A 25,425-nucleotide genomic window follows, 5' to 3' on the forward strand; every position below is an offset into this window, starting at 1 on the left:
ATTGGATTTTCAAAATCAATAACGCCTTGAAATTTCTCGGCATTGATTTAATGAAAATATATATATATATATATATATATAACCTCACTTTAAGGCCTACTATATAAAGTCATCAATAAGTTTAAACGAACCTAGGCCCAACTAGGTCTTTTGGGCTTTGCTAATTTGATATTGTTTTTACACTTGTCTGGTTTTGGTATATCATCAATTGGAGATCAGTTAAATGATGGGGAAGTTTTTACAGTACTTGACACTTCGTCGTGTATGCACTGATCTATCTTCTTCATATGCTAAACTTATTTCTGTTTCCAGCAGTGTCATGCCTCCATATATTCTGTTAACTTTGGCTTTTTTGAGTCTCTCAATTTTTACTAATTTATGTTTCCAACATTGATTTACGCATATTGTGACGTGTTCTTGCATTGCATGTCCATTATATGCAGTTTGTTTGTTCTAACTAACACTTTATGTTAGTTTTCTTGGTCTTTTTTTATAGACTCTTGAGCCGAACCGATAAATATTATCATTAGCAGTCAAACTATATATGAATATCCGGTCCCTTCTTACTTACGCTCTACGTCATATTCATCCGGTCCATTCCTACTTACGCTCTACGTCATTATCTTCATCAAACACTCTATATATTAAAGCTTCACGACTCAAATCTTAAATCCTTAATCATATATATCAGTCTTCCAAACTACTTACACTTAATACCGTTGATGATACAATAAGCATCAGACGTACCTCGTGGTATAGCACGAGGAATATGAACACGAAGTGTGATGGAGACGTCTAATCGACGCAGTCCCGGACTCAGTGACGAGACAAAAGTGACAACGGCGGTGAGGCATTTTATGCTTTATGTTTCCGCGACGACCTTTTTTTCAATAGATAATAATACTTCTATATATATATAAAATTGGAATCTTAAAGATAGTATTTGGATATTAATAATTTTCATTGATAAGATATTTGTTTTTTCATTATCTTATAATTTGGTTAGTTTAGTTTACTGGGAACGAAAGTTACGTACGTAACAGACAAGTCAATAATTTAAATTAGACCTAAGATAAAACGACGCGAGCATCGATCGAGTCATACATACTCTTGCCCTAAAATTAGGACAATGGAATTGGGAAAGACAACGACATTGTCTTCTATTTATTGGACACTAAGTTAATGTTGCCACGTGCTATTAATACCTTCTTATCAACTCTTGACACTTGCGAAAAAAAAAATAATAATAGTAAATGTAAATTTGAGTTGTGATTGTGCGAAATTCCACAGCCAAAAAAGAGATCGACTGATTATGTAAATTAAGCCTTTATGAAAATAAATAATTACGATATAGAATCAATCTCGAACCTCGACATAGCGATATGGTACTATGGTAGCATCATAGTCCACATAGATTCTCGCGTAAATGTATAGTAGTCATATATTTATAACTTGAGTTGTTCATATAGTTGAGGCGGAAAGTAAATATTGAAATGGTCCCCGTCGAATTCATAGCTAGCTTTTGAATGATACATTCCGTTTCTGACTAGCTAGAAGCCTTTTCCCTCAGTAGCTCCGTTTCTAACCAACACACATTTTGGTACATATACAGCTGCACATATATTTATCTTTCCCGGGTGGTCAATAATTAAATCTCAGTCTTATAATCTTGGTTAGTTCCGATTTTTCTAGATTCTAATTACGTTGAGATTCACTTACCCATTTTTGAATTTCATTAATTACTGTTATTCGATTAGTTGACTACTTGAAGTTAACCTCTCTTTTTTTATTTTATTCGACATAGAAATATTTTCTCTTGCCAAATTAATAAAAAGATAAACCTGATTGAAGAGGAAATTGTGCAGTGACGCAATGCCTTGTAAATGAACACGACTTGAGAATTGAAAGCGGGAAGCATAGATGCAAAGCAAGTAGGTCCATAAGAGTTGGTGCCTTCTTATTCAACTTGTCCTTCTTTCGTTTCTCCACTCAAAACTCTTCAATATGGATGTGCCCATTTATGTAAAAAGTACAGTATAGTTAGAATATATATAACATATACATTCCATGTGTGTATTATATTTATGCGATATATTTTATATATGTAAAAAAAAAAACCCAAGTAGTTATATAGCAAAATCAGACTATTTAAATAAAACCACATACATAACGTAACTGATCAAAATAAACTTGAGTCAATATTTCATCAATATTCTGTGGTTTTTTTCTTTATTAACAAAATCCAAACTTCAACAGGACTTGTTAGCCTACAAACAATGCAAGTGTGTTAAAACCAATATACCTATGTATATAATAAAGTTTTTCTTGTTAATGGTTTGTATATCAAAGTTCAAATATATATACAGATATTGTGATGATGCGGTTGTGAGTACGAAATAAGGTGATGAGAAGAACGACAAAGAGGTGTGCGGAACTGGGGCTGGTGTCTAACAAAGAAGAGACATCTAATATTATGTTCTCTACGTTGGGATCTTTTCCAAGTGACCCACTTTTGTTTTGCTGTCTTATATGCGTATCTCACTTTCATGATTTCATTTCTCTACAAATACAGACCATGCATTCCCATTTTACCCTACCATATGCTCTACATCCATACGTGCGTCTCCAAATACATACACATTATGATATTCATATATACCTCATTCATATATATGACATTTTTAAGATGTATGTGTGTGTTATGTAAGAAAGTTGATAGCAACGCAAAAAGCACAACACATATTTTCGTGGTTTACTGACAATTTTCTACTTATGCAATTGTATCGCGGAAAACAGGATCAATGATGTATTGGTATATGCTTACCAAATTCTATTCCAAAATTATGAAATTTAACAATTTATGGATATCTTCATGATTGCTTTCAGGTTCACGCTATGACCAAATGCTTTATACGAGTTTTTTTTTCCGAATCCTTATGGGTTGGCATGATGATTATTAGGCTTGATGATGATGATGACACAAGGAAGTACTACTGATTTATAAGTTAGTTTACCTGTAAACAATTTTTAGGCCCTTTTAGTCTATGCCTTAAAGGTCCCATTAATAATTGACATAGTGGATTTTGCTGAACTTTTTTTTACTGATTAAAAAGAATATCTTTACCTGACAAAGGTAAAAATATGTACTTAGTATTTAGTAGTAGTTACAAAAGCACAAACACAAATCATGTGATTGAGAAGACTGCCACAATCTTAGTTACAATCTTGAAAGCCTCATCATTCTCTATTCCAACTCTCACGTCTCTCAAAATAAATTAATATATTTCTGAATTAAGTTAAAGATCCAACAATAATATGTTTTCATTCTTACTATATATACACAGTTATACGTACAATAAGATGCTGTAACTCGAGTCATGTTCGAACAGATGGAAAAGCCAAAGATTATCCTTGTCTGGTATGAAATTGAATACCTCCCTTATGTAGAATAGACTCTCCATGTGCACTGATTTATTGTAGATTCTTTGTTTTCCCACCTATATATATATATATTTACATAATTTTATTTTATCAAAAGATTTTAAAATTTAATCTCATAGAGGGAAACACAGTAGGCCACATGCTCATGCTCTTTTTCTCTCCTTTTTCTTCTCCTGGCCAAGCCAAGCAGTGATGGCATGTTTAAAGATTGCTCACGTTTTGGAAATTTTGAAAAATATATATTAGTTTTTCTTATGAAATTATTATCCTTGATAGTTACAGTAAACCACTCTGTGGATTGATTCATTTGGAAACACATAGCATCGTGGATTTATTACATAACGCCAATAATACAGAATTTTAGACTTTTGGTTACTGTTTCGCCAAATTGTTATTTTTAGGAAATAAAGAATATAATATGTGATGCTTTGCATGTGATGGTTTTTTTTGAAGGAAAAAAATGGAAAACATGTGATGTCTATGAGCTAATTTAAATTATTGATCATGCATAATGAGCATCTTTGATAGTATTACGAAAATATAAATTATACAACTATAGGATGGATATATGTAAGAAGATGAAGAAGCATTGGATCCATTAATATAATGATTCTTTATTAGGTTTCAATCATATGACCATATCTTTGACTTCAATCTGATCATATGATTGCATCTGTAGCTATGTATTAGACATTTTACAAGAAATTGATTTATCCTCGGAACTATTACTCACATTTTTTCTTAGAAAATAAAGAAAAATATAATTAATTTGTTGCATAACTAATTTCAAAAAACCTAAACAAATATTTGAAGTGTCTATATAGGAAATGTTTGGTGCCAAAAGCGAAAGGGAACATGGGATGGACCACAAAGAAAATTAAACTTTCGAATAAAAAAAATAAGCTAAGAACAAATTAAAAAGATGATAAAACGACAAAAAGATAATTAATAGTGCCACCCAACTTGTGGGGAATATCTAAGATGGAATAGTTTGTCTGGGTTGTTTGAGAAAGGTTTTTAAAAATTTAAAACTAAAGTAATTCTATTTTCTCTAAATGTTTTTCTCTCTCTAAAACTATACTTGAATATTAGCACCATATGCTAAAAAGTGAAAGTATACTCTTAACTTTAAATTGTACTTATTTTAAACACACATACAAATTAATAATTAATTGATTTCCATCCTAAGGTTCTGCAACAAATGAAAATTTGAATTAAGTTTTCGGCATGTCTGACCTTTAATACTATTGATATCAGAAAAATGATATATATATATATATATATATATATTCAACAAATATTGGGATACTTGATATAAGATTATATATAGAGAGCAAAAAACACTTTTTTGGTATTGCTTTGGTACATATTCTACTATGTTAATTTTCGTCTTGCTTTATTTGGGACTTAACTAATGGTTTCTCGATCAGTAATTAATTTGAGCGTACACTTCTTACCATGAAAGTAAGGGATTTTAAATGAAACCATTGCATAATGTTGTAAATTTTTGGTTCATGTGCACTGTCTCCATATTTCATTTTCTCTTATACCAGTGTCATTGTAATTAAAACAAAAAAGTAAGTTATGACGACCTAAAATATGCATCAAAGTTACATAATTCAAAATTTGTTAGATGGATGTGCACGAGTTGTTGAAGCTTATGTGACCCACAAAATTAATTTCACCTCCACTGAAGCCACTGGATATAGATATCAAATGGTATCAATGAATAAATTTTAGCGTCTTCAAATTTCTACAAGCTTCATATAAGGTGATCAGAACGTAGTTCGACTATTCAATATATAAGTTTTTGAGTATTACATTACGTAAGTCCATGAATGATGTTAGAAGGTATTATATTTGGTTTATAAAGATATGTGAAACAAAAACAAAAGAAGTATTCATATAATAATAGCGGTGTAAAATATATAAATCAAATGTTAAGGCAAATAAGGCCACAAGAAATCGTCTGAAGTGTAGACGTCTTGTTTACTCCTTCAAGTCAAATAAAAAGTAAAACCCTTAAAGTGGAAATAATAATAATTATAATAAAAGAGTTTAAAGATGAGAAGGTGGATACTTAAAAGATGTATTTTGCTGTCAAAAAAAAAGTGTATTTATTTAACAAGAAGAGGAACATACCATCTTTTATATCAATGGCCTTCGAGGAAAACACCATTGCTCCCACCTTGAAAGAGAGAGAGAGAGAGAGAGAGAGAGAGAGAGAGAGAGAGAGAGAGTTCTTCGCAGCAACTAGAGAAAGGATCCAAAGGGATCGCATTGATCCTAATTAAGCTGATTTATCACAAACCCCAAAACTTTGCTTTCTTTTCCGGATCATGCGATCTCTTTGGATTCATCCTTTGGTAGCTTCTACTTAGGTCAGAGGGTTTTCATAACCAGAGGCTTCACCGGCAGGAGATTCTTCGTGGGTCGATCAAGTTCACAAAACTTTGTTCCTCCTACAAGTAAGTTTCAAAGATTGATGATACATGCCAAATAAACAACAACCATTTTTTTGTATTTAAAAAAAAAATAGACTAGTTTTGTTCCCTTCTTTCTTTCCTAACATTTTAGTCATTTGTTAATTTTTGGCATTGATTTGCTTCGTTCTTTTTGTTGTTGTTTTGCATTGATTTCCTTGTAAAAATAAAAGTTTCTTTTTCTTTTTCTTAATCCTCTAAACATATAATACATAGCATTAAAAATGATACACCCTGAATAATTTTCTTTATAGAACTATATATGTCAACAGATTACTGAACTTGATCTCCAAATCACAGATGACGAAGTGCTTGGATCCAGTAAATGAGATCCGGTCCATTTTAACTTTATCATTTGTGTTGAAATCAAGATTAGAAAGTTAATTCAGAATATTAGTGTTAACTGTTAACTATAATAAGTATATAACCATGAAAAATGGGTGAAATACAATGCTTCCTTTTTCTTGATCATTCTTTTCAGAAAAGAAAAATAATATATATCCTTTTCTGACTATAGAGACTAGCTCGTTTTCGAAAAGGAAAAAAATAAAATCTAATATTTCACAAATTTTTTATTAGTTTTAAGAAACGACAACTATCGTAACTATACACTATGTAGGGAATAAAATAAAAAAGCATTCAATTGATTGATAAAGTAGTACTGTATAGTGTGCGTACTATATAGTTCTACTTCTATTATTATGTCTCTGTTTAATTTTTCAACCTCCTCCGTCTAATACAAACTTCTTTGGAAAAATAGTTTGAAACACTATCAAATGCAAAAGAAAAGAAAAAACTAGATTCCATTTGGGACAGTGTAAAGAAAGAGAATAGTGAAGTTTTGGTGTAGTCTATAAATTATAAGGCTACGGTTGCTGTATTTAAAATGAAAATATTTGTGACCATTGGTACCAAATTTTTCTTCTAATTATTCGATGCTTTGTGAAAGTGTAAAAGAGACTTCCAATACAATGATTTGTCTTCCTCTTATTGGGAAAAATGCTAACTTTTAACTATAAAGTAATTAATAGATAATGATATTCACTGTGTTAAAGCCTTCTTTTCTCCACTGATCCCTATTAAAAGGATTGCAGCCACTTATACTATTTTTTTTTCCACCATGGGTCAACCTTTTTTATTCGATCTAAGATCTCGATCAATGTCAAAATGCATGTAATACTTTCTTTTTATTTTTTTTAATGAAAAATGTCTAATGCTTTATTCTGTTAAAAAAACTATAGTATATTTTCATTTTATGTAAATTTTATGTTAATATAAACAAAACAAATGCAAGAAAATACTAAATACTAACAAATTCTTATACGCTTAAAAAAAAAATCCACACCAACTACTTATGTCTAGTAGGGATTAAAATGCAAACAGCGAAACATTAAATTATGTACAAAAGATCAAAAAGTAAGAACCTTTTGTTGCAATCAACAGCATGGCTATGAGACATAACTTGGTATACAAGAAGCAAAATGATGTAGTCGCATAGTTAGTTAGAATGTTGTATATTCTAATTAAGTAGTGTTTCTTATATAGTGGTTCGGTCACTCTCTACATTCAAGTTATGTCGGTTACTCTCTACATTCGAGTTCATTGTTACGTCGTTCAATGTTTTTATTGCTCTAAAATACAGATGTATCTTCATTTCTCCAGATTCCTTGTTTTAGATGGGTTTACTAAGAAAATTGTTAGGTGATGTGATGGTTATGATTCATGAATCATGATAGATGTGAGGATCAATATAATAAAACTAGGATGTTTATCACCATGACACATCAGCCTTAACTTTTAAGCATGTGTTGACACCTTAGTAAAAATTTCTATCCTATCAAATTATAACAATTAATACACATCAGCCTTTTTTTTATCTTAGGTGGACAAATAATAGTCTTCTTCATTGTTAAAATTGATCGTTCTTCTTCTTCTTTTTATGAATTTGTCAATAGATTTGAGTACTTAACCTCCGAACAAAATCATGGAACATCTCGATTACAACTTTTTATTTTTAACGCGATTTGGAATTCTTCTCAAGTTGGAGCTAATATTCATCTTTCTGATGAGAATCAACTTTCTGATGGGAATCAATTCGGCTCGTGAGGATCTACAAGTCTACCTAGAATAATGTTGCGGCGGTGGCGGATGAAGAAGCTGCGGAGGTTGTGAGTAAATTATAACAAGCTTCATAGCATCCATTGGATCGAGTTGATTTGTCTGGTCGGAAACTAAAACTCAAGCATGTGAAAAGTTTCAAGGTATCCTTGTCCTTAATCTCTATGACAATCAGCCAGAGGTCTGTTCTAAATCCAGAAAATTTTAATATCCAAGAAAATCTATTAGTGTTATGATATGTTATGTGTTAAAGATGTAAACTTTTGCTATGGATTTGAATCTTTAGGGTAAATTAATTGGTTTTTAGATATGTTTTTTGTCAACCAAATATGTTATTGTGTGTTTTCTTTGTTCAAAGATTTATACTTTACTTGTTTTTGAGTCTTTAATAGGTAATGTATATGCCTAACTGGATCGGTTATTGTGGTGATGTCTAGATTGATATTGATTTTAAAGTGTGTGTTGCTTTGTCTTGATCAAAGGCTATGTTTGATTGCACGGCTCTTGCAATATTAAAGAGAGATCATTGGTCACAGACAATAGCAAGATCAAAGAGCCTTGTGAAGCAGATGTTGGAACCTGATCCCACTAAGTGTTCGACTCCTCAGCAAGTTTTTGGTAATGAAATGATTTTTATCTCATTTTTTCCTTATTCAGCTTGTTTTTTCTTCTGTTGGGTTTGAAGTTGTGAAACAGAATGATAAGCTCCAAATGTTCTTTTACCCAGAAGAATCTTGTTAAGTTGTTTGGATCCAATTGGTTATGTCAACAGAGTGTTTTGCATTTTGAAAATTTCTTGTTTGGTATCCGTTAAGCTTCAATTGTATCATAGTATGAAGATTCGAACTATCAAGTTTTATGGCATTTTGTTTGACTAACAAGTTTGATGAATTCCATTGTTGTTTTTGTTTTACAGATATGAATGTACAATGAAATGTTGCAGATCTTTCGTTATACATACGAAAACCGGTCATGTTATTGAATGAGTATGTTTAAGCCAACACTCACTCTCTCTTCAAATCACTGTATCCTTTTGCAGGAAGAACAACAGGTTCTAGAAGCCAAAATAAGGATATGGCAGAAGGAAATGCAGGATGATGAAGAGAAAATGCAGAAACGTCTGGAATCATGTTCCTCTAGCACACGTGCAATGACTAGCGAAATGGAATATGGTTCAGCTTCAGGTCGGTTTATTTGCCTTGCAAGAACGTATCAGGAACATCACAAAGGCAGTTTTGACAGACTTCGTTTTTAAATTAGAGAAAGAAGAGATGTTGGTACTAAGATAGCAATCATTACTGTACTTCGCTTCACTATTATATCTGTAATTTATTTTTTGTTGCCTTTTTTGTGTAACTTGCTGTGTGCAATTGTACCTCAGTACCTGTTGAGTTTACAAATAACCTTCCTCTATTTAACAGATCCATTGCTAGCATATGCCTTTTCAGATGCAAGCAAGTGTTGGTGTGGGGTAAAGTGACCCTTTGATGGAATAAATAATACGATCTTCAAGGTCACCCTTTGTTGGTAGTGAGAACTCAACTTCTGCTTGATTTTTTGATATTTTTATTTCAGAGAAAGGTGAAATACTAACATGCTCGCAAAGCTAAACTCAAAAATTTTCTATGGGGTGTTAGGAAGTTTGAGTCAATTTGGAATTATAATGAGAGCCAGAATTGTTTTGGACCATGCACCTAAAAGGATATGTATCATCTCATCTGATACCATTTTGTTTCTATTCATTGAATATATCTATTTATTTAGTCGACATTCATGGCCTGATTTTTATTAGTAGTTTACCTTTCAATTTCTAATGTTGTGTTTGTGTGAAATTACATATATCAGTATTACCGTATTACTATATCAGAACAAGATACTGATGAGATTAATCTTATAGTTGTTCCTTTTTGGTTGTATTTCTTATGCTTAGCTTTGTCACCCAAAATCCTTAGTTGAGTTTCTTCCTAATTATGCTCATGTAATGATGCGTTAATAAATGAAAGTAAGCAACCATAACAAATGAATACAACCCCCATCAATCAGAATTTTGGAAGGCATTTAGGACCGCTAAGACCACTGAATTTTTCCATTTCCTTCCCAAGTCTGTCAGATGTTTGGATTTAACAAAAAAAAAAGGCATCAATCAAAAATGTGAAATATTAGACAATTTCCAATACAAAGACACATGTATTCCCCAAACCAAAGAAAAACACAAAAATAATAATTTACCCATTAAATTTCTACAATACTAACCAAAATTAAACAAAAATAAAATGCAGGTGAAGATTACAAAGAAACAAAAGAAAATTAAGTCAGAAAAAATAACATCTCAGCTATTCCAAACAACTATTTTCCATTTAAAATCTCATTTCTTGACCTTAATGTTATATAAAAAATCCTTCTTTTAAATACAAATATGTATTTTACAATACATACACAATGCGATTTAGGTGTTCTACCAATAATAAAAAGCATAATCAATAGAAACCATCAAAGTTGATTTCATTTAAATAAAACAAACATCTAGCAATAATAATGGTCCACCAATGCATCCTAATATAAGAAAAAACAAAATTCATTAAGTCTAAGATTTCACAAAAATAAATTTTTTAAAATCACCAAAAATTAATAACAAAAACTTAAAAACAAAAATATTACAAATGAACATTGTTAAAAATCAATGTTAACAATGATTTTTAATTTGTTGAACAAAAAGGTAAAAACAATGATTTTTAATTACAAACAACATAACAAAAATTAACCACGAAATAATTAAAAACAACATAACAAAAATTAACCACGAAATAATTAAAAACAACAAAACAATAAACAATCCCGCGACGTAGCGCGGGTACTATCCTAGTAACTATAAAACTGCAATGACATCTTGGTTCAGAATGATGATAATAATATAAAAGGAATCATATTATCCCTGTTAAAAATTTTCCTCTTTGACAATTTTATTCATCTCTCTCCTGTTAATGACATTATATTGGACAATCTTCTCATTTGGCATGAAAAGCTGGAAAACAAAAATTAGTGGTAATTATTAGTATAGATATGATATACTTGGATCTTTTCTATCATTATCTTGTAAAGATCTTAGTTTATCTTGTGTTTGTGATAACTACAAACTCTTGTATAAATACGTTTAGGCCTGGGCAAAATACCTGGATCCGAATATCCGATCCGAACCCGATCCAAAATCCCGATCCGAACCCGTATCCGAAATTGTAAAATACTCGAACGGGTTCTAAATCTCTAAATCCGAAAACCCGAATCTGAACCCAATCCGAACCGAAATCCGAACGGATATCCAAATATTCCCACATTATTAATATATAGTAGTAATATATTAGTAATATTTATAATTTTAATAATATATGTGTACAAAATATTCAGATTTTTAGATATTTTCGATAATTTGAAGTATTTAAACTGTTTATTAGTAAATTTGGGTGAAAAATACTCTAAATTTTTAGATATATTGTGTATTATTGAATTATTTAGACTAAATTAGATACTAAAATTTTGAGTGAATTTCGGGTAATCCGAATCCAAAATACCCAAACCGAACCCGATCCAAACTCGAAGTCTAGAAATATCCGAACGGGTCCTATACATCTAAACCCAAAAACCCAAAAATCCGAATTACCCGAACCGAACCCGAACGAGTACCCGAATGCCCAGGCCTTAATACGTTGGTCATGTGATTAATAAAATTATCTTCGACAACTCTCTACATGGTATCAGAGCATTGATCCAAAACCCTAAAAACTCCAAAAATCTCTCATCTTCTTCTCTTCTCTTCTCTTCTCTTCTCTCGTTATCTTTTGTTCTTCTTCTGCAATCTCTGTCCTCTTCATCATGTCTTCTAAAGCTTCTTCTACCTCTGTTGAATCCTCCCCTGTTTTTAACATCTCTAAACCTCAAAAAACCTTGATCTATCTCAACATGGCCAACATCACCAAGCTCATCTTCTTGATCTCACCTTGATCTCTTCTTGATTTAATTGATCGCTCTCTTGCAAAGAACATCGTCGGGTCCAAATGGGTCTTCCGTATCAAGCGCAATCGGGATGGTTCCATAGACAAGTATAAAGCTCGTCTCGTCGCTAAAGGTTTTCACCAACTACCTGGACTCGATTATCATGACACATTTAGTCTGGTTGTTAAACATGCCACCATTCATGCGGTTCTTGGCACTGCCGTTGGCCGCAAATGGCCACTTCTTCAGTTAGGCGTCAATAAAGCCTTCCTCCAAGGGCCGTTAAACGAAGAAGTGTACATGTTCCAGCCTCTGGGTCTTGTTGATAAAGAAAAACTGCATCATGTTTGTCGACTTAAAAAGGAGGTTTATGGGTTGAAGCAAGCGCCACATGCCTTGTATAATGCTCTCAAAGATTTTTTTGGTTAGCATCAGCTTCAAGAACTCTCATGCTGATGCTTCTCTATTTGTTCTTCGCACTGGCTCTTCCTATATTTATATCCTTGTCTACGTCGATGATATTGTCATCACTGGATCCGCCATGACTGAGTTAAAATGGGTCACAAACCTTCTTGGTGTCAAGTTCTCTCTCAAGGATCTTGGTCAGCTCTCCTACTTCCTTGGTATGGAAGCTTATCGCACAACTGCTGGTCTCCATCTCACACAAACAAAATACATCACTGACTTGCTGCACAAGACTCTCATGGCGGAGGCTAAGCCTGTTCATACACTGATGGTCTCCTCGCAGATTCTTACTCTCTCGTCTGGCGTTCTCTTGTCTGATGGAACTCAATATCGAGCCACCATTGGTAGCCTGCAATATCTTCTCCTTACTTGGCCTGAAATTGCTTTCACCGTCAATCGCTTATCCCAGTTCATGCATAAGCCGACTAATGTGCATTGGGAGGCTGTCAAGCGAGTGTTGCGTTACTTGGTTGGGACTGCAGACAAGGGCATCTTCTTCTCTGCTTCCACTCCTACTACTCTTCATGCATATTCCGATGCTGATTGGGCTGGGAGTCCTGATGATTACTTGTCCATTGGCGGTTATCTTGTATACATTGGGCGGCAACCTGTTTCTTGGTCATCAAAAAAACAGAGTGGTGTTGCTCGGTCTTCTACTGAGGTGGAGTATCGGGCCCTTACTGCCGCTGCTTCTAAAGTTAAGTGGGTCAATTCTCTCATGTCTGAACTTGGTATTCAGTCCACTACTACTCCGGTTCTGTTTTGTGACAACAAAGGTGCTACTTACCTGTCTGCGAATCCAGTGTTTCACTCCCGCGTGAAGCATTTAGCTCTTGATTATCATTTTGTTCAAGAGTAGATTCAAGCAAAACAACTGCGAGTTGGACACATTAGCTCTGAAGATCAACTCACGGATGCGTTAACAAAGTTGTTGCCGCGTCATCGGTCTGAAACTCTCTGTCACAAAATTGGCCTCTGCAACCGACGTCCATCTTGCAGGACGTATTAGTATAAATATGATATACTTCAATATGTTCTATCATTATCTTGTAAAGATCTTAGCTTATCTTGTGTTTGTGATAACTACAAACTCTTGTATAAATACTTTGGTCATGTGATTAATAAAATTATCTTCGACAACTCTCTACAATAATAACATTGGATCAACAACCATGTCTTCTGTAGATATGTTTCTATTGATACCTTAAAGAGGTAGCTTCTTTTTTTTTTTTTTTTTTGTCAAACAAGAGGTAGCTTCTATCTCCACCAACTCCCATGAAATTCATTTTACAGTGAAATACCATTTTCAATCAAAGTGGGACGACATGCATTCCTTAGAGATAAAAAAAACTTTTATGCATGACGCGACACGCTAGATTCTCTTTTTTGTGAGTTTAAGAGAGTATATGTTAAGTCACCTCTATTGGTGCGGTTTTAAGAAGTATATCGCTTATTAAAAAATAAAATTAGAGAAACACATCAAATATTTTCAAACAAGAAACTACAGTGTTAGAACTTATTGAGAAACAATTGTGTCCTTCGTTTGTTTAAAGTTTTAATATTTTTTTTAAAACTAAATTATATGAAAAAATATTACGTACTTCTTTATTATTAAAAAACTTAGATGATATATTTCCACCGATAAAACTGATCTAACTTTTTAACAGGTTGAATGAGTCTCTAACTTGATGAAATGTCTCCTTGAAGATAACATCTCCACACCACATGATCAGTATGATAGTTTGCATATTAGTATTTAATATATAACTTTTCCTTATGTCATTTTTTTCTTTTGCTTTTCCTTATCAACATGATCAAAATTTTGTGCAATATCATATTTCAGATACAAATGTATAAGGTGGTTCAAAAATAAAATACACATGTAATTTGCAATTTTTATATAATTCTTCTATCGTAATTTGTCAAAACTTGAACAAAGAATTATACAAATCGATATATATATATATAAAAAGAATGTAAAATGAATCTTCCAAAATAAAAATAGTAGAAGAATCCTTAAATATAATTATACATTTTAAATTCATGACCTTGGCAAGTAAACCAGAGTGGCGCACCGGAAGTGTGGTGGGCCCATAACCCACATGTCCCAAGATCAAAACTTGGCTCTTATACATATATATTCAGTTTTTTTATAAATCAGCTCTAAATTTTTTTAAAACTTATTTTCATAACGGATAATTTGATGTTTCGATATTTCTTATGTACTCCATATTATTTAAGTTCAAGAAGTCAAATAAAGATATTTCAATAAATTTTTGAAAAAAGAAACAAAAATGATGCAAAATTTAACTCAAGTAAACAATTTATAAATGAAAAATGATAACAAATTCTTTAAAACAAATATTTCATTTTTTGTAGAATACTTATATATGTGAAAATCATAGTCTTTTACATATTAAGGTATAAATTATAAATAACTGTTTGTACTGGAGATTGCACAACACTAAATAATATCGATTTTAGGGGGAAAGAGTGAAGTTTGTTCTTTATTAACGATAAGAATGCGAGGTCGTCACTAAAACGAGTCAAGATCGTGCTCGTCAGTTCACAGGAGAACTGACAAGTGAGTCACGACGAGCTCGGAAGCTAACAGAAAATTATACCGAAAATAACAAGAGTTTTTAGACGCAAAGTATTGCTCTCGGGGTATTGTACGCGAGTCTCCCCCCTTTCTCCAGTGAGTACTGTTTCTTTATATAGTGGACTATAGACCGAGGGTTTTCTAGGGTTCCCATCGTGAATTCCCGAGATTGCCCTTTACGGATTATTAATGATTGCATCCAATTTTGTCGGGCCGGAATCACAGAATTCGTCTTGTTGGGCCGAGTGGTATATTGGGGCGCAGCCCATGTCCAACAATAGTCCCCCCTTTAGTCCGGAGAGCGTCAGTTTTTCTGTGATCGGCGGGCATGCTTGATTTATTTGTAATATGCCTGCTCGGCGCAGATCGTCTCAGATTGCTTCTGGGAAATGAAATTGTTACAGTGACTCTTCTGTAATTTCTTCTGGGCTCGTTTTTCGAGAGACACTGGGAAAATCCTCTGGTCTTTATTCTGAATGCGGTTTTCAATAATATTCCCAAAAAAAGAGAAGATAGTCGCGGATTGGGATGACGGATTTGACAGTAATTTTTCCATTTTATTTACTTATTTATGTCTCCCCATCTTCTCCTTTTTCTTCACTTCCTCCTCTCCATAAAAAGGTAATTTTCTCTCTCTACTCTTTACTTTAGTGTTTGTGCTTTCTTCTCTCTCTAGTTTTCTCTCTTTGGTTTGGTTGTAAATTCCAAAACCTTGCACACCATTGATGGTCGACGGTCGGCGAGATCCTACGGCTGGAGATCGGCGCGACCACGACAGTGCCGATCTGGATGATGGTCGTCGCGGGGGCTCGAGCTTGAGTGGGTTGCATCGATTTGGTTTGGAGGAATCGGGGGCAGGTCGGTCGAGCGATTTGAGTGAGATTGGCGGCTTTCCGGCCAGAGCGCTTGGATCGTGCGAGCTCGGCGGTCTCTTGGCTGCTCAGCTCGGCGAGGCTGAGGTCGGCGGTCTCTCGGCTACTCGGCTCGGCGGGGTTGAGATCGGCAACCCTCCGGCTAGAGCGCTTGGATCAGGCGAGATCGGTGGTCTCTTGGCTGCTCGGCTCGGCGAGGCTGAGATCGACGGCCCTCCGGCTAGAGCGCTTGGATCAGGCGAGATCGGCGGTCTCTTGGCTGCTCGGCTCGGCGAGGCTGAGGTCGGCGGTCTCTCGGCTACTCGGCTCGGCGGGGTTGAGATCGGCGGCCCTCCGGCTAGAGCGCTTGGATCAGGCGAGATCGGCGGTCTCTTGGCTGCTCGGCTCGGCGAGGTTGAGATCGGCGGTCTCTCGGCTACTCGGCTCGGCGGGGTTGAGATCGGCGGCCCTCCGGCTAGAACGCTTGGATTAGGCGAGATCGGCGGTCTCTTGGCTGCTCGGCTCGGCGAGGTTGAGATCGACAATTTAGATGAGAATCATGAGTATAGAGTCGAAAATCAGTCCATCGGGTTTGAGATCGGCGGAGCAGTTGAGACGGGAGATCAGCGAAGGGGTGTGGACGAGATCGGCACATCTCTTGAGCTGACCTTTGGCGACACTAGTCGCACCGGCGGTCGGCGTATTAGCCTCGAGGATGATCGTTGTGAGATTGACGATGTCGAGATCGGTCAGTCTCGTTTGGCATCGAGAGGTTTGCATAGAGATGCAGAAGGTGAGATCGGCGACATTGGTTCTAGTCATGTTGAGGTCGGCATAGGGACTCCCGGAGGTCAACTTGGTGATTTCGGTAATGGTCATCGTGAGAAAGATATCGACTCTGGTGATGGCGATCCCGATCTTATGATGGGGGGTCGCGAGGTCGGCTCGCTTTGCAGGAAGGTTGGCCGACCTTCTACGAGTTCTCGTGTTCCCACACGTGCGCGTGGTAAGACTCTTGCGGGGATCCGACGCGCTTTCACGAGGGAATCTGGTAACGGCTATAAGAATGCTTTCGATGACGTTGATGTTGACATTGGAGCAGAGTGTGGAGATTTTGACAGTTTGGCCAACGACTACGATTTTGCTGATATTCTCGAATTCAGCGAAGAAAGCGACAGTGGTTCTGGTGGGAGTCCTAAGGACGTTGTCCCGGCCGAGGATACTGGTCCTCGTTCAGCTGTTTTGGGTCTTAGTGCTGCATCGATTGGTGCCAGTCTTTCAGCCGGTCCGGCCGATCACGGTCCTTCGTTGTGCATATCGGATACTATTGCCAAGATGATGCGGTGGTGTAAGATACCCGAGGGTTTGGTTTTCCGATCTCCTGAACCCCTCGAGCGTCCTTGGACGCCTCCAGCAGGTTTTATCGCCCTCTATGAGCATTATTTTACTGATTGCGGTCTTTGGTTTCCTCTGCCGGAGTTTTTGACGCGTTACTGCGCGAGGCGTAAGATAGCTATCTCTCAGCTTTCTGTGGGAGGTATCCGCAACGCAGCTGGTTTGGCGATACTGGGTACCGATTGTGGCGTAGAGGTTGATGTACATTTCCTTGAGGAGGCTACCAGGTTTACGAAAGTCAGAGGTAATCCGGGGTACTTTTATACTAGTGCTAAATCGGGTTATCAGATCATCACCGGAGCTGAGAAGAAGATTCGTCATTGGCAGCGTTACATTTTCTTTGTCAAGCTAGATGAGACTTCGGTTGACAATCTCGATATGTTTTACGCTACTGAGTGGAATATGGTTCCCGGTAGCTTTGCAGTTTCTTATCCTTACTTGTTGATTTTCTTTGATTGGCTTCTAACACTTATCTTGTTTTTGTTGATGCTTGCAGAGCCTGTCGTTCGCTTGCGTGCTCATCCTCCAGGTTTTTTCGACAATCTCAGGAAGATCAGAGCGAGAGGGGCGATTGATTGGCCTTCGATTACTCAGAGATCTCGTGAGTTTCCTGCTTATTCTGTTATATCGATTGTTGCTCTCATTGGTGGTTATTGGGTCGTCAGACTTTTGTTTTCCTTTTTAGGTCTACCGCGCTTAGGGATGGGAAAAGTTAACACTCGTCTTCCTCGATACGCCGATCAGTTCAAGAAGGCCGTTGATGCTGGGTCTTCTTCGCGCGCTGCCGACACTGAAGACGTTGACATGTCAGCCAGCGGAGGTGTCGATCTGCGAGTTGCAGGAGATTTGAGATCGGCGGAGGTGGCTGCTACCCGTGCCGACAAAAGAGCTGCCAAGGTTCCTGCTGTCGTTCCGCGTGCGCAGAAGTCACGTGGCGAGGCTTCTGATGCCCTAGCGATCGTCGTCGCTGATTCTGGACGTCCTACTCCATCAAGGAAGAGAGCTTCTCATGGTGAGGTGGTCGCTCCCGAGCCCGAGTCGTCCAAGAGATCTAGGAGGGATGGCATACCGCGCGACACCACTGAGATTGATGAGTTGTTTATCAACAACGCTACTGCTTGTGGTGAGCTTGCTAGCAGGGTTCGCGGCTCCTTCGACCCGCTCTCGTCTTGAGCAGTTCGAGGTTGATCACGCGTTTCAGAAGGCGCAGTTGCAGCAGCTGCAAGCGGAGCGGCATGGCATCGACGTCGAGGTTGCTGGCTACAGGTCTCGTATTGAGAGGATGAGGAAGCATATTATTGACAACAGAGCGGCGCAGGAGTCTCTTCCGACTTTGAGATAGGTGAGCGGCACCTATGATTGTCTTCAGGAGCTGGTGAAGAGTGGTACGGTCATTCCGTCGAAGACTTTGCTCGGCTTGGAGGCTGATGTGAAGATGTGGGAGGACAAGGTTCTTGGTTTTGATATCGCCGATGTTTTGGACAGCGATCTCGAGGCTCTTCCAGAGACCGCGATCGTTCTTATGAACCTTCAGGCGACGGAGGTTCCCGTGATTGTAGGAGAGGAGGTGGTCATGGCAGGGGCACCTGCGGGCTCGGGCGCTCAGGTCGCTGCCGAGCAGTGACTTGCTTTTGTCTTGTTTTATTAGAACCTATTCCCGTTTTGTAGCGGATGTTGGGCCGTTTAGGCGATGTATTTTCTTTTTGGGACCTTGCATTATCGTTGGATTGACCGGATATTGAGCCGTTTGGGCGTTGTACTTTTTCTTTTTGGAACTTTGCTATGTTTTATCCTCTGGTTTTTTTGACATGCGTTGATCGTTTGATGGATGCGGTCTTCGAGGGTCACTGTATTGGCCACTTCACCTTGAAAATTGTATCCTTTGTTCTATAAATTGCTCATCACATGCTCATTTCTTGCCATTCCACTTCTCTGTGTTTTTTTTTTTTTTTTTTAAGAAAAATCTCTTTGGTTCTGAGCGGTTGAGTTCGGCATTATGCATGTAACCACGAGAGCGGCCTGGCTAAGGAGAGCGCGAGAGCGGCTCACTGTCAAATAGGATGATGTAATTCGTTCCGAGCTCGAGTTTTATCGTGCTTGGATCCAGAGGTTAAGAGCCTACACTCTAGCTACGCGCCGTAAGTTCGAGCTATGCTTCCAGTTTGATCGTGTGGATGGGACTGTCGCGTATCTCGAAACTATGATCGAAGAGGGGTTCTTCGTTCCGAAATGGAGATGGGATCGTTTGCTTGAGGAGCGTTCTCGTCGTGAAGCGGCAGTGATTGCAGTGGAGGTTCCTGATCTCGAAGAGGGTGATCTTGAACCTCTCAACACTAGACCTTTCGAAAGTAATGCGGAGATCGATGCTTGCCGAACTCGGATCGACGTATTGCGTCGTTACATTATTCAACTAGAGTGCACAGACCATATCTTTGTTGAGGGCAACCGTGCTGAAGGAATCTGCACGTACCTTGAGAGCATGGCTGCTAGGGGTGTGGACGTTCCACTGGACACGTTAGAAGGTTTGCGTAACGATTGCCGAACTTTTCGGGAGACGGTCAATGAGCTCGAGTTCGATGTGCCCTCTCATGCTGATCTGGGGATAGATGATTGATCGTCTGTGCGCCATGCTTGTGCCGAGCGTGGCTTTATGTTGCTTGTTTTATTTTGAATTTGTGCCGAACATGGTCTTTGTTAATTGTTATTTTGAACTTGTGCCGAGCATGGCCTTTTTGTTAATTGTTATTTTGAACTTGTTTGCTCTTTGGTTATGAAATAAAATTGCGCTTTTCCTATCTTTGGTATCGAGTTGTACTTTACAGTGCAAGACGTCTCTTGGCTTATCCTATTACGTGTGTCGAATACCAAATGTTTAGGGTGGTAATCGAGATGAGCTCGTCATACCTTTTAGTTGCGGCCCTGGTGTCCGGCTTACCTTGTGTTTGCCACGAGGTCGGTAAGAAAGTGCAAGTGAGAACTCGGCTTATACAAACTTAACCGCCTGCTAGCTGAATGCGATCTGGGTCGGCTTATTTTGTGCGGATTATTTCGCCGCTGCATCCATGAGGAACGCGATTTAAATCGTTCTCTTGGCCAAAGGGTCGATGTAAGAGCTGGACATCTCGCTGAGACGGACTCGTTCGAGAGAGCTCGTTTTTGTTTTAAAGTTTTCAAACTTTGTTTTTATTATTATTTTAATTATTTTTTTTGTTGGTATAGTTGTGCCTTCTGACGGGCTGCCTACGTACCCTTAGAAAGGGATCAAGCCATTCGTAGTTCATATTACAGAAGCAGAGCTTGGAAGTACGAGCGTTCTTTTATTTTATTTTTTTGCAGACGATGCTTCGTCTTCTAGTGGTAGTAACGTTTCAGGTTTCCGGAATTCCATGAACAGGGGATGGGGGTGCCATCCAAGGTGAGGAGCTGGTAGACGCCGGGGGTGACAACCTTAGAGATCAGGTATGGGCCTTCCCAGTGGGCGCCCATCTTACCGGCATTGAGCTCGACAGTGTTTTCAAAGACTTTTCTGAGGACGAGATCACCTTCATTGAAGTGGCGAGGCCTGACTTTCTTGTTGTAGAACTTCGCAGCTTGTTGCTGATAGTTCTGGATTCGGATGAGTGCTCTGCCGCGCTCCTCTTCGAGAGTATCTAGAGTATCGAGCATCATTTCTGTGTTCAGAGCAGGGCTATGGACGAGCATAGAGCGTCGCAAGGTTGGCACGCCGATTTCCTCTGGTGCAAGTGCCTCCATTCCGTATGCAAGGGAGAACGGGGTCCGTCCTGTAGATCGGCGGGGGAGGTACGGTGCGACCATAAGACACCATCGAGCTCGTCAACCCAGAGACCTTTCTTATCCTCAAGCCGTTTTTTGAGTCCGTCAATGATTGTCTTGTTGGTCGCCTCGGCTTGTCCATTTCCCTGCGGGTAGCGAGGAGTAGACTTGCTCAGGCGAATTCTCCATTTCGCGCAAAAGCCTTCAAATTATAGTGAGGTAAACTGCGTGCCGTTGTCAGTGACGATCTCGTACGGGAGTCCGTGTCGACATACAATGTTTTTCCATACGAACTTTTGGACTTGCTCAGTTCCGATTTTGGCAAAGGCTTCTGCTTCGACCCACTTAGTGAAATAATCCGTCATAATCAGGATGTATTTCTTCTGACGAGAAACGGGGAGTGGTCCGACGATATCCATTGCCCACCTTATGAAGGGGTATGGCGGCGTTGTTGTCCTTAGGAGCTCGGTCGGCGCATGGATGATGGGAGCGTGGCGCTGACATTTTTCGCACTGCGACAAATTTCTCGCAATCGTCGTTCATAGTAGGCCAGTAATGACCATTGTTGCGTATGCGCATTGCGAGCGCGCAAGCTCCAGAATGATTGCCACCGGAACCCTCGTGGACTTCTCTCATTACGTCATCGACTTCTTTGGGACCGACGCAGGTCAAGAGTGCGCCAGATGCAGTCCAGCGGAAAACGTTACCATCCAAGAGAGTGTAATGTGCGCAGCGGGCTCGAAGGCGTCGGGCTTCCCATTTGTCGGACGGAGCAATGCCATCGGCGATGTAGGAACGGATATCTGCTTGCCAGTCATATGATCGTTCTTTTGGTTTGGAACTGGTCAGCCCTTGATTGACGGCCTCGTGCTCGGCAGATGCTTGTCCAGTTTCTCGTTCGGCAGATATTCGTTCGGTGGATCCTTGTTCGGCGGGCTCTGATTCTTCAGCTATTTGTTCGTTGGATATCAGCTTGGTGGATTCTTGTTCGGCGGATTCTGATTATTCAGCTAATTGTTCGTTGGATATCAGCTCGGTGGATTCTTGCTCGGTCGTGCGTCTAACAGAAGTTGATGGCACACCGGCCGATTGTTCAGAGATACACAATGTTAGCATGGGAGGACCCTCATCTGTTCTTTGTTTCTTTGAGGATGGAATGTTGACGCTCGCATCCTCCATAACCTTTTTCTTTTTATAATCTTGAGCAATGGGATCGATGTTCGTTGGGAGATCGATGCTCGGCTGATCAATACTCTCGACAGGAATGATTCGACGGAGGTCGGGGTCGGATGTTGACGCGAGGACGGCCAGGGCGTCAGCTGGAGCATTGTCGCTACGAGGGATTTTTGTCAATTCAAACGACTCAAATGAGCCGGACAGCTCCTGGACAACCTTAAGGTAAGCGTCCATTCGGTCGTTCCTGCATTCGTAATCGCCGCTGAACTGGTGAGTCACTAGTTGCGAGTCGCAAAAAACTTGTAACTTCTTAACCCCGATTCCACCTGTCAATCTCATTCCTGCGATCAGGGCTTCATACTCGGCCTCGTTGTTTGAGGCAGCGAAGGCGAGCCGGAATGACTGTTCGAGTACTTCTCCTGTCGGCGAAACGAGATGTATTCCGATCCCAGAGCCGTGTCGGGAGGAAGCACCATCGACGTGTAACGACCACTTCTCTGCGCGCGGAGCCCCTGATTCTAGTTCAGGGGAGAGCTCAACCAAAAAATCTGCGAGTACTTGAGACTTCGCACAAGTGCGATTCTTGTATTCAATATCATATTCGCTTAATTCCACTGCCCATTTGGCTAGGCGACCTGATTGGCTCGGACTGTGCAGGATGGTTTTCAATGGCTGGTTAGTCAAGACTTCAACAGTGTGGGATTGGAAGTATGGACGTAGCTTCCTAGCCGAGATAACTACGGCGTAGGCGAGCTTCTCCAAGGTGGGATAGCGGAGCTTAGCTCCATCGAGACTTTTACTCACATAGAAAATGGGATGCTGATCTCCCCTGTCCTCTTTAATGAGTACACCACTGACCGCCGAGCTGGAGACAGCGATGTACAGGTAAAGCGTTTCCCCCTGATCAGGTTTAGCTAGGACTGGAGGAGTAGCGAGATAGTTTTTGAGCTCCTGGAAGGCAGACTCACACTTATCATCCCACTCAAACTTTTTGTTGCTGCGAAGCAGCTGGTAAAACGGTAGACACTTATCGGTAGATCGTGAAATAAATCGATTGAGGGCGGCAATTCGCCCAGTAAGTCGTTGAACTTCTCGAGTATTTCTTGGAGATGGTAGGTTGGTAAGCGCCGAAATCTGTTTCGGGTTAGCTTCGATACCCCTCTTGGTGACGAGGTATCCTAGGAACTCTCTAGAAGTTACGCTGAACGAGCACTTAGCTGGATTCAGCTTCATGTTATATCGGTTGAGAACTTCAAAGCACTTAGTGAGATGTGAAACGTGGTCGGCGGCGTGAGTTGATTTCACCAGCATATCGTCGATGTACACTTCCATTGTTCGGCCGAGCTGCTCGGCGAACATCCGGTTGACAAGGCGTTGGTAGGTCGCACCAGCATTGTTCAGGCCAAATGGCATAACCTTGTAGCAGTAAGTGCCTTGATCGGTGATAAAGGCCGTCTTTTCTTGATCGCTTTTATGCATTATTATCTGGTTGTACCCGGAGTATGCGTCCATGAACGATAGAAGCTCGTTCCCCGCGGTCGCTTCGACCAGTTGGTCGATTCTTGGTAGAGGAAAGCTGTCCTTTGGGCACGACTTGTTAAGATCGGTAAAATCGCCGCACACCCGCCACTTGCCGTTCTTTTTCTTTACAACTACTGGATTACTTAACCAGTCGGGGTACTTGACTTGTCTGATGGACCCAGCCGTGAGTAGTTTTTTGATCTCTTCGTTAACGGCGGCCGTACGCTCTAGTCCGAGTTTTCTTCGCTTTTGCTTAACCGGTTTAAACGTTGGATCCACATTGAGTTCGTGACATGTTATGCTGGGATCGATTCCGGTCATACTGCTCATGCTCCATGCAAAGGTTTCGACGTTTTGGGACAGAAACTTTACGAGCTCGTCCTTGATAGTCCGCGGTAGGTCAGCACCGATCCCCACGCAACGAGTCGCGTCGGAAGGATCGATGTTCACTTGGATGATTAGCTCGGTGTTAGGATGGACACGGCCATCTGGCTGCTCGGCGGGGTCTGAGATCGCGAAGGTGCGGGCACTACGCTGTTGTCGTTCGATGATGAAGCAAGTTCTGGCGATCAACGGGTCTCCTCGTAGCGTGAATATTCCTCTTGAGGTTGGAAACTTTACGCACTGATGGTACGTCGACGCCACAACTTTCATCTTATGTAACCATGGAGTCCCCAGGATGACGTTGTAGACGATTGGTTTGTCGATGATGGCAAAATTGATGCAGTGCATCGTTCCGCCTACGTAGACTGGTAGCATGATCGTACCTACTGTCATAACTGTGTTGCCGTCAAAGCCTGTGCGGGGTTGGACGTCATGATCGGCCGTTCGCAGGTCTACCTCCATCTGAATTAGTACGTCTTTGAAAATGACGTTTACCGAGCTGCCAGTATCAATCAAGATTTTGGTGACTATGCTTTCACCAATTGTCATCTCGACTACGAGGGGGTCGTTGTGCGGCCCAGCTAGGCCTGACGCATCGTCTTCCGTGAATGTGATTGGCTCATAGGTTGTGGTCGGCGGTGTACTTTGAGCCATCCAGTCCCGCTTCACTTTTAGTCCCCGCCGATAAGCTTTGATGAAATGAACCGAGTCTCGGCAAGTTGTTAGGCCGCCCATAATCATATTAATTCTTCGGCGCGGAGCTGGAGCGTTTGGGTCGTCGGCCGGCTCGGGGTTCCTTTTAAGGGTTCTCTATGCTGGGGGTGGGGGCAGGGGTAGGGCCTCTGTGCTGTGCTGTGGCGCGGGAGCTGTGTTGTACTGCCTACTTGGATTCTCGTTCTCAGGGTTAAAAAATTGATTATCCCTGTGGGCCGTTATTAGTCGTCGCTCGTGTTCGACGTCAATGTGGCCTCCCTTGAATTTATCCAGCAGTATTTGCTGGAGGGTGCGGCATTCTTCAGTGGTATGCCCTGCTCGTTTATGGTAGTCACAGTACTTCTTGGGGGTCCTGATTGCTAACAGCGAACGCTCAAGCTTTCTTTGCTTTTTCCAGCTTGTCAGCGTATTCCTTGTCGAAGTGCTGACGAGGCTCATGATGCTCGTCCTGTGCCTTTTCTTTTCCTTTGGCCGACTTTGAGGTTGGCGGTTCTGGCAATGGTCGGTTCGCTCT

General features: G+C 39.7%; 2 protein-coding genes and 1 long non-coding RNA gene across 6 annotated transcripts; 1 reads left to right on the forward strand and 2 right to left on the reverse strand.

The window, feature by feature from the left end:
* The first annotated feature begins 5,621 nt into the window (after positions 1-5,621).
* LOC104791865 (uncharacterized) lies at positions 5,622-9,462 on the forward strand. Of its 4 annotated transcripts, none has more exons than XR_015559665.1 (4): positions 5,622-5,909; positions 7,880-8,185; positions 8,525-8,660; positions 9,082-9,462. It is a non-coding gene; the product is annotated as an uncharacterized LOC104791865 (long non-coding RNA). The 4 variants fall into 4 exon arrangements; XR_015559666.1 differs by having other exon boundaries at positions 5,734-5,909; positions 8,959-9,462; XR_015559664.1 differs by lacking the exon at positions 5,622-5,909 and having other exon boundaries at positions 7,649-8,185.
* An 11,231-nt stretch (positions 9,463-20,693) lies between these two features.
* On the reverse strand, positions 20,694-21,095 carry LOC147942852 (uncharacterized). The gene has a single exon (XM_087456211.1). The coding sequence runs from the start codon at positions 21,093-21,095 to the stop codon at positions 20,694-20,696; it is 402 nt and encodes a 133-aa protein (XP_087312337.1).
* Positions 21,096-21,461: 366 nt separating this feature from the next.
* LOC147942853 (uncharacterized) lies at positions 21,462-24,932 on the reverse strand. Its single transcript, XM_087456212.1, has 2 exons — positions 22,199-24,932; positions 21,462-22,114 (listed from the first exon to the last, which is right to left on the reverse strand). Exons 1-2 carry the CDS (start codon positions 24,930-24,932, stop codon positions 21,462-21,464), a joined length of 3,387 nt encoding a protein of 1,128 aa, XP_087312338.1.
* Between the last annotated feature and the right edge of the window lie 493 nt (positions 24,933-25,425).

This window comes from Camelina sativa, chromosome 6, assembly GCF_030686135.1.
Source record: "Camelina sativa cultivar CO46 ecotype springtype chromosome 6, ASM3068613v1".
NCBI classification, from domain to species: domain Eukaryota; kingdom Viridiplantae; phylum Streptophyta; class Magnoliopsida; order Brassicales; family Brassicaceae; genus Camelina; species Camelina sativa.

What these genes read in the sequence shown, in the direction of transcription:
- LOC147942853 (XM_087456212.1), bottom strand. Translation starts at nt 24,932, where the DNA reads ATGGGCGGCCTAACAACTTGCCGAGACTCGGTTCATTTCATCAAAGCT. An exon ending in TATCTCTGAACAATCGGCCG is followed by an intron (nt 22,115 to 22,198) that starts GTGTGCCATCAA and finishes CTGAATAATCAG; the next exon opens with AATCCGCCGAACAAGAATCC.
- LOC147942852 (XM_087456211.1), bottom strand. Translation starts at nt 21,095, where the DNA reads ATGGAGGCACTTGCACCAGAGGAAATCGGCGTGCCAACCTTGCGACGC.